The 17,099-nt window shown below is 36.6% G+C and overlaps 1 protein-coding gene across 3 annotated transcripts in view; it reads left to right on the top strand.

The window, feature by feature from the left end:
• Positions 1 to 17,099, top strand: part of LOC150095019 (protein deacetylase HDAC6-like) — a 694,680-nt gene that overhangs the window by 210,953 nt on the left and 466,628 nt on the right. For all 3 annotated transcript variants that reach the window (XM_090411706.1, XM_090411707.1, XM_090411705.1), the window contains exon 10: positions 14,924 to 14,992. In XM_090411706.1, the coding sequence (XP_090267832.1) occupies positions 14,924 to 14,992 (69 nt within the window). The remainder of the gene's footprint in view (positions 1 to 14,923; positions 14,993 to 17,099) is intronic.

The following is a 17,099-nucleotide window of genomic DNA, read 5'->3' as shown; positions in this document are numbered from 1 at the left end:
TGTACAGTTCATATTGTTATATTAGGATTATCTTCTGGATTTGTACAGTTCAGGTTGTTATTGAATGTTCAGGAAAAAAAAAAACACTTCACCAAGCTTTCTTGTATTGAGATTTTTCTTTGTGGTTGCTATGAAGGTTGCAGATGGGTCCTCCACATTTTTGGAATGGTTAGACAATAATTTTTATTCAGATTCAGATTATGTTTGAGCATTTCACATGCTTCTTTGAATTTCTGCTCAAACCAAGTTTTGGTAGGGGACTTGGTACCTTTCCAATCAATTCTGTGGTATGTTTGGAGTGCATGTTCAGAAAGGCCGATTTTTCCAAAATGGAGGTATTTAATGTGTCGTTTGTGTTCATCCTTCCTGATTGGGATGGTTCGCCCTGTTTTCCCTATGTATAGTATGTTACATGTGCATTGTATTTTGTAAATCCCTGGGTGGGCTAGGTGTGGCAGAGGATCCTTGGAAGAACTGAGTAAGTGTCTTAATTTTGTCGGGGATTTAAAGGTGATTTTGATGTTGTATTTGTGTAGTGTTCTGTCTATTTTTTCGGAAATGCCTCTAACATATGGTATGGCATTAGCATTCTTGAAATCTTTTTTGTTATTAGTGGTATCTCTGTGAAGGATCTTGTGAATGGTTTTTATACTGTATCCATTTTTTATAAAGGTATGTTTGATGATCTCATATTCATAGTTAAGAGCTTGTTCATTTGAACAAATAGTTTGAGCTCTGTGTTTAAGGGTGCTTATGACCCTAGTTTTTGTGTTGGGTGGTGAAAAGAAGTTTTGTGTATGTACTGGCCTGTGTGTGTAGGTTTGAGGTAGACTGAGAAGGAGAGACAACCTGAAGGAAGACGTGTCACGAGTGTGTCTAGGAACGGAAGAGAGTTGTTTTTTTTCTATTTCAATGGTGAATTGGATGCGTTTGCATTGTTTATTCAGGTGGCTAAGGAATGTATTTAGTGCTTCGCGGCCATGGGCCAAATGACGAAAATATCATCGACTTATCTGTTCCAAATTTTGGGCTTAGGCATGCTGACTCTAGAGCTCGTTGCTCAAAGTCTTCCATATAAAAGTTCGGTATGAGGGGGGAAGTGGTGAGCCAATGGCTGTACCCTATTTTTGAAGATAAAAATTGTTTTGCCACACGAAATACCCAGAGCGGAGTACGTGGGCAAAGAGGGCCATGATGTTGTGTGGAAATATGTTCTGTAAGAGCAAGATAGTATCAATAATTGGGACATTGGTGAAAGGGGAAGTTATGTCAAAGCTGACTAATATATCTTGGTCGTTGAGTGTAAGGTTTTTAATTTTGTTTATGAAATGTTGTGTATTTTTTATGTAGGAAGGGGAATGACCTACCAATTCCTCGAGTGTGGGGCACTAATTTTTTGTTTAAGTGATAATTCAGGCTGTCTATTCCTTCCCCAATTGGACGTAATGATGTGTCTGTTTTGTGTACTTTTGGCAGGCCATAAATTCTGGGCATGCGGGCATACTGAGGTATTAATTTTTTAATTGTTTCTTCCGGCCACGTGTTAACTGATTTAAGTAATTCAGTTGTTTTCTTTTTGTTGCATTACGTGGGGTTGTAATTTACCATTTGGTGGGTGTTGTGGTCTGATACCAAATGGTTCATTTTTTCTATGTAGGTTGTCTGATTTAAAACAACAGTGGCATTCCCTTTATTCCCAACAAAAAAGAAAACAACTGAATTACTTAAATCAGTTAACAGGTGGCCAGAAGAAACGTTTAAAAAATTAATACCTATGCCCGCATGCCCAGAATTTATGGCTTGCCAAAAGTACACAACAGACACACCATTACGTCCAATTGTGGAAGGAATAGACAGCCTGAATTACCACTTAGCCAAAAAATTAGCGCTCACACTTAAGGAATTGGTAGGTCATTCCCCTTCCTACATAAAAAATACACAACATTTCATAAACAAAATTAAAAACATTACACTCAACGACCAAGATCTATTAGTCAGCTTTGACATAACTTCCCCTTTCACCAATGTCCCAATCAATGATACTATCTTGCTCTTACGGAACATATTTCCACACAACATCACGGCCCTCTTTGCCCACGTACTCCGCTCCAGGTATTTTGTGTGGCAAAACAATTTTTACCTTCAAAAAGAGGGTACAGCCATGGGCTCACCACTTCCCCTCCCAATAGAGAACTTTTTTATGGAAGACTTTGAGCAACGAGCTCTAGAGTCAGCCTAAAGCCCAAAATTTGGCACAGATACGTCGACGATATTTTTGCCATTTGGCCGTGGGGCCAAACTCTCTTCCGTTCCTAGACGCACTCGTCACACGTCTTCCTTCAGGCTGTCTCTCCTTCTCAGTCTACTTCAAACCTACACACACACAGGCCAGTACATACACAACCATGTATGTACAGGCCACCACCCAACACAAAAACTAGGGGTCATAAGCACCCTTAAACACAGAGCTCAAACTATTTGTTCAAATGAACAAGCTCTTAACCATGAATATGAGACCATCAAACATACCTTTATAAAAAATGGTTACAGTATAAAAACCATTCACAAGATCCTTCACAAAGATACCACTAATAACAAAAAAGAGAAAGATACCACTAATAACAAAAATAAGAAAAAATAGACAGAACACTACACAAATACAACATCAAAACCACCTTTAAACCCCCGACAAAATTAAGACACCTACTCAGTTCTTCCAAGGATCCTCTGTCACGCCTAGCCCACCCAGGGATTTACAAATACAATGCACATGTAACATACCATACATAGGATAAACAGGGCGAACCATCCCAATCAGGAAGGATGAACACAAACGACACATTAAATACCAGTTTTTCCAAAATGGAAAAACCAGCCTTTTTGACCACGCACTCCAAACTTACCACAGAATTGATTGGAAAGTTACCAAGTCTCTACCAAAATCTGGTTCGAGTGGAAATTCAAAGAAGCATGTGAAATGCTCAAACATAATCCGAATCTGAATAAAAATGATGGTCTAACCATTCCAAGAATGTAGAGGGCCCATCTGCAACCTTCATAGCAACCACAAAGAAAAATCTCAATACAAGAAGGCTTGGTGAAGTGTTTTTTTTTTTCCTGAACATTCAATAACAACCTGAACTGTACAAATCCAGAAGATAATCCTAATTTAACAATATGAACTGTACAATTCCAGAAGAATCATAGTACGTGAGAACTATAGCAGTGTTTATTGTAGTTTTTATTTATTTATTTATTTTATTTTATATATTTTATTTTTTATTTTTTTTTTATCACAAGAAGTCAGGCTAAGATAAAGATTAGTTAACAGCGTTGATTTAATTTACTTTTATAGAGTGCAACAACATGTAGCTTGGTTCCTATACACATGTATCCTTCTGATGATGACCTCAATACAGGGATCGAAACATCAAGTTGTTATTTTATTAATAATTATAATAAATTTAGTTTAATCCTTTATCTGAGTGTGAGCAAACAAAGTTTGTGGCTGAAAATATCTTCAGGAGTGCGGTAAGGTAGTACAACACTGGGAAACTCATAGCAAAGGTGGACCAAGCTAATATCACTCGTATTTCAGTATCTTCCATAATGCAAAACATATCAGATATGTATAATATTTATGCATTAAGGGAAGGGCCACTACTCAGACTAGTTTCGACCTTTATTGAGGTCTCTTCAGTGGGAGCCAGGCCCAGAAGTGGAGATACCAGGCAGAAGCAATGGCGAGGTCATCTTTACCTATAGGAGTTGCCAAAAGGTGTGCCACCTTTTTATTAAATTACTCTGGATTTAGAGAAAGATGTTGAAAGTTTATTTTTCACTTGGTTAGATTATAATAAATTTAGTTTAATCCTTTATCCAAGTGTGAGCAAAAACAAAGTTTGACCCTGAAAATATCTTCAGGACTGGGGTAAGGTAGTTAAAGTAGTGCAACAAGGTAAAGATGACCTCGCCATTGCTTCTGCCTGGTATCTCCACTTCTGGGCCTGGCTTCCACTGAAGAGACCTCAATAAAGGTCAAAACTAGTCTGGTAGTGGCTATTCCCTTAATGCATAACATTATACATATCTGCAAGGAGATGTGTTTTGCATTATGGGGGATACTGAGATAGGAGTGATGTTAGCTTGGTCCACCTTTGCTATGAGTTGCCTGGTGTTGTACTACCTTACCCCAGTCCTGAAGATATTTTCAGGTGCAAACTTTGTTTGCTCACACTTGGATAAAGGATTAAACTAAATTTATTATAGTCTAACCAATTGAAAAATAAACTTTCAACATCTTTCTCTAAATCCAGAGTAATTTAATAAAAAGGTGGCACACCTTTTGGCAACTCCTATAGGTAAAGATGACCTCACCATTGCTTCTGCCTGGTATCTCCACTTCTGGGCCTGGCTCCCACTGAAGAGACCTCAATAAAGGTCGAAACTAGTCTAGGCCCTTCCCTTAAGGCATAACATTATACATATCCGCAAGGAGATGTGTTTTGCATTATGGGAGATACTGAGATAGGAGTGATGTTAGCTTGGTCCACCTTTGCTACGAGTTGCCCGGTGTTGTACTACTTTACCCAAGTCCTGAAGATATTTTAGGTGCAAACTTTGTTTACTCACACCTGGATAAAGGATTAAACTAAATTTATTATAGTCTAACCAAGTGAAAAATAAACTTTCAACATTATTTATAAAATAATCTTTTCAACACGTGTGATTTGTGTCCCTAAATTCATAAATATGAATGCTGATCACCGTGTAACCTTAAAAGAAAGAGTGATACTTAGTTTTCTCTCTATCTCTGTATGTCTAGTATTGAAAAATTTCTTTTCTGTTAGTCTTATAGAATCTCTTTAGTACCTTATAAGTTACAATCGTGTCCCTCTTTTCTGCCTATCAATTAAACATTGCAAACTACACACCTTCAACCTATTCTGATAGGGAGTATCCCACAGACCTGTACCAGTTTAGTCACTCATCTCTGAATCCTCTCCATCTTCTCCTGATCCCTAAGAATCCTACATAACCAAATCTATGCACAGTAGTCATGATGTTGCCAAATCATACTCTTATAAAGGGGAATGATAATCTTTACTCCATGTCTTTACTTGTGTGTCTCTCAACATCCATGTAATCCTTTGAGCTATTTTGCCTACTTTTGTAGTATGCCTTTTGAACTTCAACTCTCAGTCCACCATTATCTCCAAGTCTCTAACTTCCAATTTCCTGCAGTGTGGCATGGTATGTAATCTTTTCAATCCAAAGTGCAACTGTACATTTTTCTATTAAATTGACAATCATTGTCCTTCACCCACAATGCCAATTTATTTAAATCATTCTGCACAATATCTACATTACCTTTATTGGCTATTGTATTCCCCAGATTTGCATCATTAGGAAACAAATGAATATCTCCACTTAAATCATTTTCTGTATCATTAATATACAAAGTAGTGGTCCTAGTACAGAGCCCTGAGGCACTGCACTAGTCACCCTCATTCTCTTAGATTCCACTTTACCATACAGTACTCTCTCTTTTTTCTGTCTGTCAGCCACCCTTATTCCATGTTACCAGCTTCATAAATCGTATCGTTTTCCTATCCACCAACTGATGGATTTTACCTATTACCAATTTTTCCAGTTCTCTAATCACCACTCCTGAGATATTAAATGGTCTGTAATTTGCCACTTCTGTCTTTGAGCCACCTTTATTAATGGAATTAAGTATGAGATATACAGAAAGGAAGATATTCCTTTCTGTATATCTTCTTGCTCCCTTGGAATCTTGCCAGAGCTGAGACCTAGATTAAGCAATTTTGTCAATTTTGTCAACACTGCTAGTTTAATTGCATATTCACGTAGTACACAGGTCGACATATCATCCAGTCTCATTGCTGTATTCATGTTCATATTTTTCAATATGCTGACCCCTCCTGTTCATCTGTCTCAATTCCTGCATCTGCAACTGCAAAATCTCCACCTGGATGATACTTAGCAACTATTTCTTCTGCTTCTGTTGCCTTCCTACCATAGGTATTGATTAAAATAATCCTTCCATAATCATTCTTCCTCTAACTCACTATATGGTGAAAAAAATTCTTTTGGATTTATTGTGGCCTGATTAGCTAATTTTCTCTCATGATCTCATTTGGCCATTCTTATCACACTAGTTACAATTCTTGCTTGAATAATCCTCCTGACCATTATTATTTTATTATTATTGTTCCGGGAAACTCCAAGGAGTCGACAGACTCATCGAGGGAGGCCCTAACATCATGTCAAGAACAACTATTCAACATTCACACAGTATCTATCATACCTTGCCTTGAACTCATTCATGGTCGTAGCACCCACAACAGACTCTGGAAGCTTATTCCACTCATTCACCACTCTCCAAGTAAAAAACCTAGCTCTAACACCCTTGTCAACCACGCTCTTGCCCAGCTTCCATGCATGGCCCCTAGTCCTCCCACCACCAGTCATATTTTCAAAAATATCTTCTGGATCAATCTTATAAAAACCCTTCAGTAATTTAAATGTCTCAATCATATCATCCCTCCTTCGCCTATCATCCAATTTCTGCAACCCACAAATCCTCAACCTATTCTCATAAAGTTCATGGGTATGATGTCTCTGATACTACTTCTCTCAAACATTCCCTGACCACTTTCCATGCACTGACATTCTTTCCTTATAGTTTCTTAAGACATGGCACTGCTCCAGGCTGCCTTGGAAGTCTGCCATAATAACCAGCTTTATAGTTCAACATAAACCCTTTCTTGACAGAGAGTTCCACATGTTTAGCATCCTCTCAGAACAAGACTGCATGTTATTTCCCCAGTTTAAAGCACAGCATCCACTGTTGTTATGGATGCATCTTTTGATACTGTTATAGAACCAGCACTCTCAAACTCCTGGTTCCCTTTATGACATACTGTTTGAATTATCTCTGAGTAACTGTATAATTCCATTTCCATTTTACCATGACCCTTTTCCTCTCTCCAATCTATGTTCCCATAGTTGAAGTCTCCTCATTACGAGTGCATAGCATGCACACTTTGTGCTAATCTGAGAAGAAAAAGAAGTGTTTTTTAGTCGTTAGAAAGGGCATTTAACTTGAAAAAGAGAGAGTCAAAGAAGAGAATGAAACTGGTTCTAGCTGGTGACACCTAAACAACAGAAGATAGAAAATTATTTTTTAATTATTATAGAATTTCAAGGGATTCAAGAATCAGAAGTGTAGGTGTCACAAAATTTTCACAGGCATTCATTCCACACACATCCACTGCCTTCCAAGCAAAAAACCTATTTCCCACTGAGACCCCTGGTGCAGTGTCCTTGGATTGCCTCTTGTCCTTTTCCTGCCCTTTGTCCCATGACAAACTGTGCAGATTGCATGCTCTTGTTCAAAATATTTCACACTTCAGGTATCATCCTTGTACCTTTAACGTTCCATAAAGTTTATTTTCTTCATCTCCTAAAAATCTAGGTGAACAGATCAGCACACAGTAATGTAGATTTGCTCTAATTCAGAAATTTATGCAACTGAACCACATTCTTATCTCTCTCTCTTTCTCACTCACATCATTATGGTGATAATTTCAGTTGTCTTCACCACTTTGCCATGTGTCCTTTCAGCTTCAATTCTCTGTCTTTCATCACTCTTAAAGATCTGTTACCTCTTTCAGCATAGTTCCACCACTGAAGTACACCTCCTTCCATTTGTAAAACCCAAAATTGAATTATTATATTGACAGTCCTGCTGTTATTATCATCACCATCAAATTCCTGTTTATGTGGCCTCAAAGGATGTACTGGATACTAAAAATAACATTACATTGTCATTACATTACTTGGTTGGCCAAGTGGTTAGCACATCTGCTCTCTAACCAGCAGGCTGTGGATTCAAATTCCACTGTTGGTATGGATGTTTGTGATTGTCTTTAGGTGGGAGATTTATTTCATTGCATGGTGTGAGACCACTACCCCTCTTATTGAAAACCTGAAGTGGCTTGCAAAAGTTCCACATTTGTTCTCTAGAGCAGGGTTTTTTATACCATGTAAAAAATAAATGAAAAAAATAGAAAAACATATATAAAATTAATAAAAAAAAAATCATATAATATGGTACAAATGTACTGTAAAGAAAGTTTAAAGAAATGTTCCAAGGATGGAAGCTACATATAAAAAAACAAAAACAATTCATGAACAGATTTTTATTTGTCAGGACTCCAATAGCTTCATCATTCCACCTCTTAGCTATCCTCCAAGTCTGCGCCAACAAATAAAAGGAATTTATTTGTTGGGAAGGAAGAAATTGATATTAGAAAGGAACTGAACAACAATGTTAAGTTCCTTTCTAATAACATCATTTTAATATCCTTCTGTCAATTCCTTCTAACTTGACTTTTAGATTCCTAAGTCAGAATTGGTTTGAACACTTTCTTATGGTAGTTTTGTACTTCTAATTTTTCTTTTATTCTTTTGAAAAGATCAGGGTTCATTCTCCTGTGTAGGAAATAAAGTATTTTATTATAAGCTTTTGAACAAAGATCTGATGCAGATGTAACAAGGTTTTTCCTTCATGGAAATTTAGATTTTAATACCAAGAATAGGCAAACTGACTGGAAAAACATACAATTAAGAGACATAATATACTGACCTCACAGGCTTAGTTTAGGGGCCTTCTCCTAAAGCTAGGAAATATTATAAGGTGCAAAAAAAACTTTCCAGCTTTTTGAATCCATTCTCTCCAACAGAAAGATCTGGGTTCATATTGGCGGAAAAAAGAGCAGGCCCAGATTCCTTCACAACGGTCTCCTTCAGGGCTCTGTGTTATCCCCGTTACTTTTTAACATCTATGTGTACAACTTACCACATACCAGCTCAAGCAAGTATATGTACGCTGATGACCTAGCGATCTGACATCAATATACCTCCTTTGCCAACCTGGAATCAACCCTGAACACAGACCTGAACATCCTGGAAGAGTACTTCAAGCAGTGGTATTTGAAGCCAATTTGAAGCAACCTGGAATCAACCCTGAACACAGACCTGAACATCCTGGAAGAGTACTTCAAGCAGTGGTATTTGAAGCCAAATCCAACAAGAACTGTGTCCACAGTATTTCACCTGAACAATGCAGAGACGAATCAACACCTCAACTTTTCTTTCTGTGGAAAAATGGTAGAACACGAGCCTCACCCGAAATACCTTGGAGTGAGCCTGGACAGAAGCCTAACCTATAAAAGGCACATCACCAACCTGTCCAACAGAATTAAAATGAGAAACAATATCATTTCAAGGCTTGCTAGAACAACCTGGGAATGTGGTGCAGAAGTCCTAAGGTTGTCTGCACTAGCCCTCGCATTCTCTGCAGCATAATATTTTGCCCCTATCTGGGAAAGAAGTGCACACACTAACATTATAGACACCTAGCTAAACTCCACCATTCGCACAATTAGTGGGACAGTGAGAAGCACCCCCTCTCTCTCCTGGCTGCCTGTCCTATCTAACATTGTTCCACCAAACATACGGAGAAGATAAGCCTCGATTAAAGAATATAATAAAGCAATGAACAACTCACTCCTGCCCCTGCACCAGACTCTCATAAATCCACCTAGTCTTCGCCTAAAATCTAGAAAGCCTCTCTGGTCCATGGACAAACACTCTTCAGCTGCCCTGCCATCAACACCTGACATGTGGAAAGAATACTGGTCCAACAATCTCCCAACAAACGGCTTCCTGGTAGAAGATCCCTGTGCTCTGCAGCCTGGTTTTGCTCTTCCTAGGAAGATTTGGTCATCGATCAACAGAATCAGAACTAACCAGGGCAGATGTGGCTACCTACTACATAAATGGGAGCTGTTAGACCATCTTTATTGTGATTGTTCTCCCATGGCTCAGATGATTACTCATATTGTGTACGACTGCCCAAGGCACCAATTTCACGGTAGTGGCCTACAGAACATTCACAAGGTGACGGATGAAGCCTTGGATTTTCTTTCCAGACTGGACATTGACCTGTAGTTGGTATGATGATGGAGGAAACAGAAGATCAAGATCCCGTTTCACCACGAAGACGTTATTCTCGTAGTCGCTCTCATAGTCCTCGTCGAAGTATCAGCAGAACTCCTCCTCATGCTAGAAGATGATGATGCAAAGTGAAATGGGTTTTCTCTAATGGGTCAAGATTTTCACACAAGTCACAACTGCTCTCTAATAAAACCTCGGATACAGCTACATTTGTGTTGTGATGTGTTGAGAGAACATGCAGTCTTGTCATATTTGGTGCAGTAGGATGATAATTTTCCCCGGCTTGATTATAACATATTACTTTTGCTTTTTTTTAAAAAAGGAAGACTTGGAAAGCAGTTTTGTGCCTTTTATATAACGAACTTTTACGTGTTAAGATTTTCATCATTTGTTTCTGGAGATTGTGATTGTACATTTCCCTTGCCAGTTTCACAAAGCCAAACAGGCTTAGTTCCTGCCATAATTCAAAACCATGCAAACAATGTAATCTCTTATTCTGTATAAATTTACTCATTTTCCACTATAGCACATGCTTATTCTCTTATTTATTTTCAAATTTAATTTATCATCACTAAAATTTTTGTCTAAATAGCGGCAATATTTTACTTGTAATACATGTTCTCCATTGAGAATGCATTTGTTTTCTAGTTTCTGCCCTGTTTTCTTAATTTTTGTCTTTTTTGTTTGTCATTTTTATGGCAAATTTGGCATGTCATTTATCAGTTTAGTTAGAGTTCTGAAGACTTGTATTTGATTTATTTAAGAGGTATAACAAAACACAAATGTAGATTCAAAATGTTAAGGCTTGTAATTATTTAGAAGCGATGCTTCCAGAAAATGGAACAACAATTATGGAAATCAAGAATAACTAAGGCAAAAGAAGTAATTTAAAATAATAAATTACTGATGACCTCAGGAATAAATAAACAGACTAAAATAGGGATAACAAAATTCTATATATGGTCCATATTGAATTATGGATATCAGACATGGACTTTCACTGCAATCAGGAAATTGCAGACCTTTGAGATGTTTTGCTATACCCAGCACTGAAGATTTCTTGGATGGAGGAGGGGGGGGTGGGAGTAATGAGAAAGTACAGGAAAACCTCACTTAACACGATTAATTAATGCTCACTAAGCGAAATTGCGTTATCGCGAAATCAAGATTTCAGTGGACTTCGAAGCTTCATTCCATATTAGGATTAGCATCGAACAAAATTTCCTTAGCATATTCAATGTGATATTACCTTAAGTTCTTTTGCAGTTAGCATCTTAGTTGTAACATTCTCTTCTTGTTCGCATTCCTTATCTTCTTCTTCATGTGCATGCTATTCTTCTAGTGAAGGAGGTCATTCTCATTTAACTTGATGAATGAGAATCAAGCAAGTTTCTCACATCTTCATTATCCAGTTCATTAAATTTAAGTTCTTTTCCAATTGTGCTGATTTCTTCAATAATGTTAGATCTTGGATTTTGTACATGATACACTAACATAGGCTTGAGTTTAAAGTCACCTTCTACATTGCCTCCTAATAAAAGCGTAATAATAAAAGAATAAGAGAGAAATTAGTCGGAACACTAAATTAGCTGTATACAACACAGTGTTCAAACCAGTTTTAACTTATGGATCTAAGAGCTGGGTCAGAAATAAAACACTTGACCAAAGACTAGAAACTGCAGATATGAGAGTCCTGAGAAAGATCAGGGGCACGAACAGATGGCATCACTGGCAATATCATATTAAAAACAAGGATATTAGGAAAAAACTTGACATTGTCAGCATCCAGGAATGTGTTAGCAGAGCTAATCTCAGGTGGTATGGTCACTTGAACAGAATGGACAAGAAAAGATTAGCAAGTGTTACATGGTGATCAGCATTCATTTGGCAGAAAACAAGTGTTCTCTGCCAAGTTGGCAGGAAAAAGACCCAGAGGAAGACCAAGATATAGGTGGATTGATACGGTACAAAGTACCTTGGACAATAGAAATATAAGCTCTGATAATGTTGGAGTCTTGACAAGTAACAGACTGATTTGGAGGAAAATTGTAGATAGGAAGTTAGTAATGATGTAAATTTTTCATGTAGTACTATCATATCCTGTACACGGCAGGAATTTGATGATGAATTTGATTATATCTAGTGTATAATTAACACGTATATACCTAGCTCTCCTCTAAATTTCAGCAGAGATATGATCGAGATTCCCTTTGATAAAGAAAATACAGATTACATTCCAGAGTTTTAAAGAACTTTGATATATAGACCACATTCATATTAGCATTCTGAGTTTACCAAAAAATTACATCTATTTCATTCAAGTATTTACCATGAATCCTTCATTTTAGAAATTATGGACTTCGCAACCGTGTTATAAATAACTTTTAATATCCTGACGTTTTGATCTTCATATTAAGATCATCATCTGGAGCATATACTCCGGATATTGAAAGTTATTTATAACATGGTTGTAAAGTCCATAATTTCTAAAATGAATGCTGATCACCATTTTTTCCTTATTCCATATCAATTTATTCACATAGTTTCCAACCATAATAGTTGTGCTTATTCTATTAAATATTTCCATATTTCACTAGACATTTTTACTAAACATTATGCCTAAATTGCTGATTTTCATTCCAAATTCATTAGTGTTTTTGTTCAGTTAGAGTCCTCAAGACTTGTATGACTTTATTTGGGGATCTAACATCATTTGTATAACTTAAAGGACTGAGTTTAATATCTCAATCTTGAAATCAGGTGTAATGGCATTTTCTGTTATGATGTGATGCATTAAATGATGAATGATAGTGGATATATTATACATCTTTTATCTTAATCTGAGTGATTAAGTGAATGATTTCACTGACTATTAGTACATTCTAACTGCTGACTTACAATTTAAGTTGCTGTGTATAATGTCCCATTTATCCATATCTTGTGTTTTGATGGGTTTTCTCCTGCTACCTTATTGTATTTTTTACCCTCCTGATTCACAAAATTTAAATACAGATCATAGTTATCCCATTATTTCTCAACTGTTTTTCTTAAAGTAAAAATCTGGTCTTGACAAGCTCTATTTTTCATGTTGGAAAATTTTCGTTTGCACATACAATTTATTTCCCTATTTTTGTGAATTGAGTTTGCTTTTCTGAGTGGGACTTTTCAATTTTGCAGAAATTTTACCATAATTTAAAAAAAAGGAGAAAAACTTCAAATATAAGGATACAGTAATTTTTCAATTATCTGGTCTTCAAATAACCCAATCTTCAATAGTTGTCCCTCAAATAGGTAAGTGCACCAGCAAACTTCTGATACAGTACTACATAACTGTACCTCAAGTTAACTGATGTTTCATTTATCCATTGAGCATATTGATTTCCAATTGCGGTCAAATGGCTAAAGGGTTATTGTATAAAAATATCAGAAAACATGTTCTATGTTTAAAGAATTCTTCAGGGTTTCTGATAGTTTTTGTAATACTTCCACTACTGAAATAAACTCTTGACAGCATTTTTAGTGGATTTTCTTTTCCAGTTGTTTTGTTACTGCTTATCTTATTTAATAATTTCCAAAATAATTACTCCAGATATCCAGATTTTCTCTATCTTTCAGCTGTTATGTCACCATTATCATCTTTAATTTTCTTTTTGTTGCACTCTTCTTCATTTGATGAAATTTATCTTATCTGTTCTTAGCAAAGTCTTCTGACTTTTGGGTAGCTACACATAATTAGCTTTCTTGCATTTTTTGTTCAGTATTTTCTGATTCACATTAGCATCTTTCAGTATGATTTCTCCTTCTCCAGTACTGCCTTTTCACTGCTTGAGTCTGTTAAAAACTTCTTAGTTTTCTATCCTTGCTTTACAGCTTTGCCATATATATGGTATACTCTTGTAATCTTGCTAAAGATATTACAATCAAGAATAACATAATTCATAATACTTTTTTATTTCTTGTCTGTTCTCTCCACGTGAATTTTTGCACATCTTTATGTTGCAACAGGATGTTAGTAATGACTAATCCTGAACAGAAGTACATCAGGCACTCACTGTCATTAATTAGTTTTTCTCCCCTCCCCAATATTTCTATATTAATTTTATTTCCTTGCCTAATGTTAGCTGCATAGCATGTCCAGATGACTTGAATATTTACCCCCCCCCCCCTTTCTTTCTACATCTGTTGGTGGCAGATGTAGAAATCTGTACAAATAAGTCTCATTGTTTAATTTTCTACTTTCCCCACATCATTATACTTGAAGTTATTTACCATTTAAGAAGTTTGTCTGCATTGTTAGTGTTAAATATTACACTAGCTTCTCCTCACTTTTCTGATCACTGCTACATGCATCTAGCTTCTGTTGTTTATGATTTAGAAGTGTCTTGTCTCTGTTCATTTACATCTTTGTTTCATAACACCAGTTATATCTACATAGTGTGCTTATAAACTTCTTGGTGAGTTCCACCTCTTTTCCACTAATGCTTATATACCTTTTTTCACTGTTTGCTCTGATTCACCCATAAAAATAGTTAGAACCTTATTTAACTGGGCAGTGTCTGAGGAATTGTGACATTTGATTCTGTTGTACTATAATAGTTTTTGCGGTTATAATGGTAGATGTTGGACATTGAATCTGATGTGTCACTTAGTTCTCCATATTCCTTATATGCTATTAAATTTCCTCTCAGTTATCTAGCAACCATAATCCTCAAGCAACCTTCTCCTCTCCTTTGTGAACTGAGTAGTTTAAATTTGTAATTTTATATCATTAAGCTTTGAGGGGAGGGAAAAGACATATTTGCATGAATTTACTACTCCTGCTGCTGAATAATATATGAATGATCAGACTTCATAAAATATTCTGTTTCTTTTACAGAATCATGATTATTGACTGGGATGTTCACCATGGACAGGCTTCACAATACTCGTTTTATGAGGACCCTCGGTAAGTTCGATTGTTTTATCGATTGTTTGGAAAGCTTTAATGTAAGATGTCATGTTAGAACTGCCCTAAAGCATACTTATTAGCTTAAGTAAACTCAGATCAAAATCTTAATAAGATTTTTTGCTCTTATAATCATTTATTTGTGATCTGTCATGACAGCTGCAACTTGAACGTGATTTTCTTGGGATGTTAAGTGTTTTAATGAAACTCCTATCAAGGTTGTAAACCTATGGTATATTAGTACTTTGGATAGGCTAAGAAATTTTTTTAAGTTTTTGTATTTATTTATTTATTATTATTATTATTATTATTATTATTATTATTACATAAACCCTGCTTTAGAGACCCAAGTAGAATCTTTCAAGCCACTCCAGTAACCAGGCCAGTGAAATTTATCTCCCATGAACATTCATAAATATCTATGCACATGGCAGGATTCAAACTCATGGACTACTAACTGAAGATTGAGTATGCAAACTACTTGACTTACAAGTCTGATAAAACTTTTTTATGTTGAACCCATACATGAGAGGTTGGTTGATCAACCTATAGTACATTAGTATCATATATGGGTAGTGGGTTGGGAAAGGAAAAACTTGTTTACATTTGATTTAAAAGCCTGTATATCATATTCCTTGGGAAACACATCTGAGGGAAGAATGTTCCACAACACAGCAGTAGCAGGGATGAAGGAGGGGGGAAATAAACTTGTTTTGTGGATTTCAAGGTGTACTCTGAAGGGATGTTGAGCAGCAGCTGCACATGGTCCAATGGGCTTAGTACTAAGTGGAAGAATTATTGATGCTATTTCAGATGAACATTTGCCATGGAAATATACTGTAGAAACTGTCTGTGTGAAAGTGTGAGGAGTGAGTTGGTAAGAGATGGGTCATTAATCAATCTAATTGCTCTTCTCTGTATCGAGTCAAGCATTTTGAGGGAGCTTTTAGGGGCCCCACTCCAAATATAATGCGAGAACAGTTTTCAATAGCTAGGTGGGTTTGTGTAAGGTATAAGGTTAACAGCTGTTCAGAGATGAAGTAACATCTTGAGCGAAAGAGAAATCCTAGTTTTTAACATGCTGAGGATGCAATAGTTGTGATATGTTTATGTCAGGAGAGGCTTGATGTCAGGTAATTCCAAGAAGAGAAATTCCATTTTGTCTGGAAATTTGAGTGTTGTCAAAAATAATACTGGGAGAAAATGGTTCTCTTTTGTGAGAAATAAGACAGAACTAGGTTTTACCAGCTTTGAAATTTATGAGGTTATCTGAACCCCCATTGGAGGATGGCTTGGAGATCAGAATTGAGAGAAATGGTGGTTGATGTTCTCTAGGTTGAGGTCAGTTGTGTAGAGTAAGGTTTATCAAATGAAAGGGAGGAGTGCAATGTGCTGTCATCTGTAAAACTGTTTATTGGATTGGCAGTCAACTGAAGTATGTCATTGATATATAGCAGGAAGAGGATTGGTGAGAGGATAGAATCTTGTGTAACCCCTGCATTAGTTGAATGGTGAGAGGATATGGAACCATCCACCATCACATCCCCATCCACCATCGACCATCACATAGTGTGCATCCAGACAGAAGCTGACAATCCAACTGCAGAAGTCCTGAGACAGACCAAATGATGAGAGGATGAGAGTTTGCTTAGTAAGCCTTTTTGCCAGACAGTCAAAAGCTTTGGAGATATCAAGTGGAACCACTTGAGATTCACCAAACTTCTCCATGGCATTTGTCCAAAGATGGATGATATATGTGAGTAGATCTCGTGTTGATTAGCAGCAATGGAATCTATAGGTAGTGTAGGAGTTGGGAATTGATGGTTTTCTCCATTACTTTAGACAGGAATGAGGTGAGTGAAATAGGGCAGTAGTTTGGTAGCAGTGATTTGTCACCCTTCTTGGAAATAGGTTGAATATTGGCTAATTTCCACTAGGATAGATACCAGTTGAGAAAGAGATTATATACAAGCGACATAGGAGAGGAGTCAGTTCTGGTACAGAAACCTTCAGGACAATTGGAGGAATGCCATTAAGGCCAGGAGACGTTTTTTTGTGTCTAATTTGGACAATATTTTTTTGATCTCTTTCTGGCAAAAGGATATAG

The sequence above is a fragment of the Typopeltis vanoorti genome, chromosome 21 (genome assembly GCF_054136105.1).
Source record: "Typopeltis vanoorti isolate ZY-2024b chromosome 21, IOZ_Tvanoo_1.0, whole genome shotgun sequence".
NCBI lineage: Eukaryota > Metazoa > Arthropoda > Arachnida > Uropygi > Thelyphonidae > Typopeltis > Typopeltis vanoorti.
The sequence above is the reverse complement of the archived record's forward strand: the minus strand, read 5'-3'. Positions and strand labels throughout refer to the sequence as shown.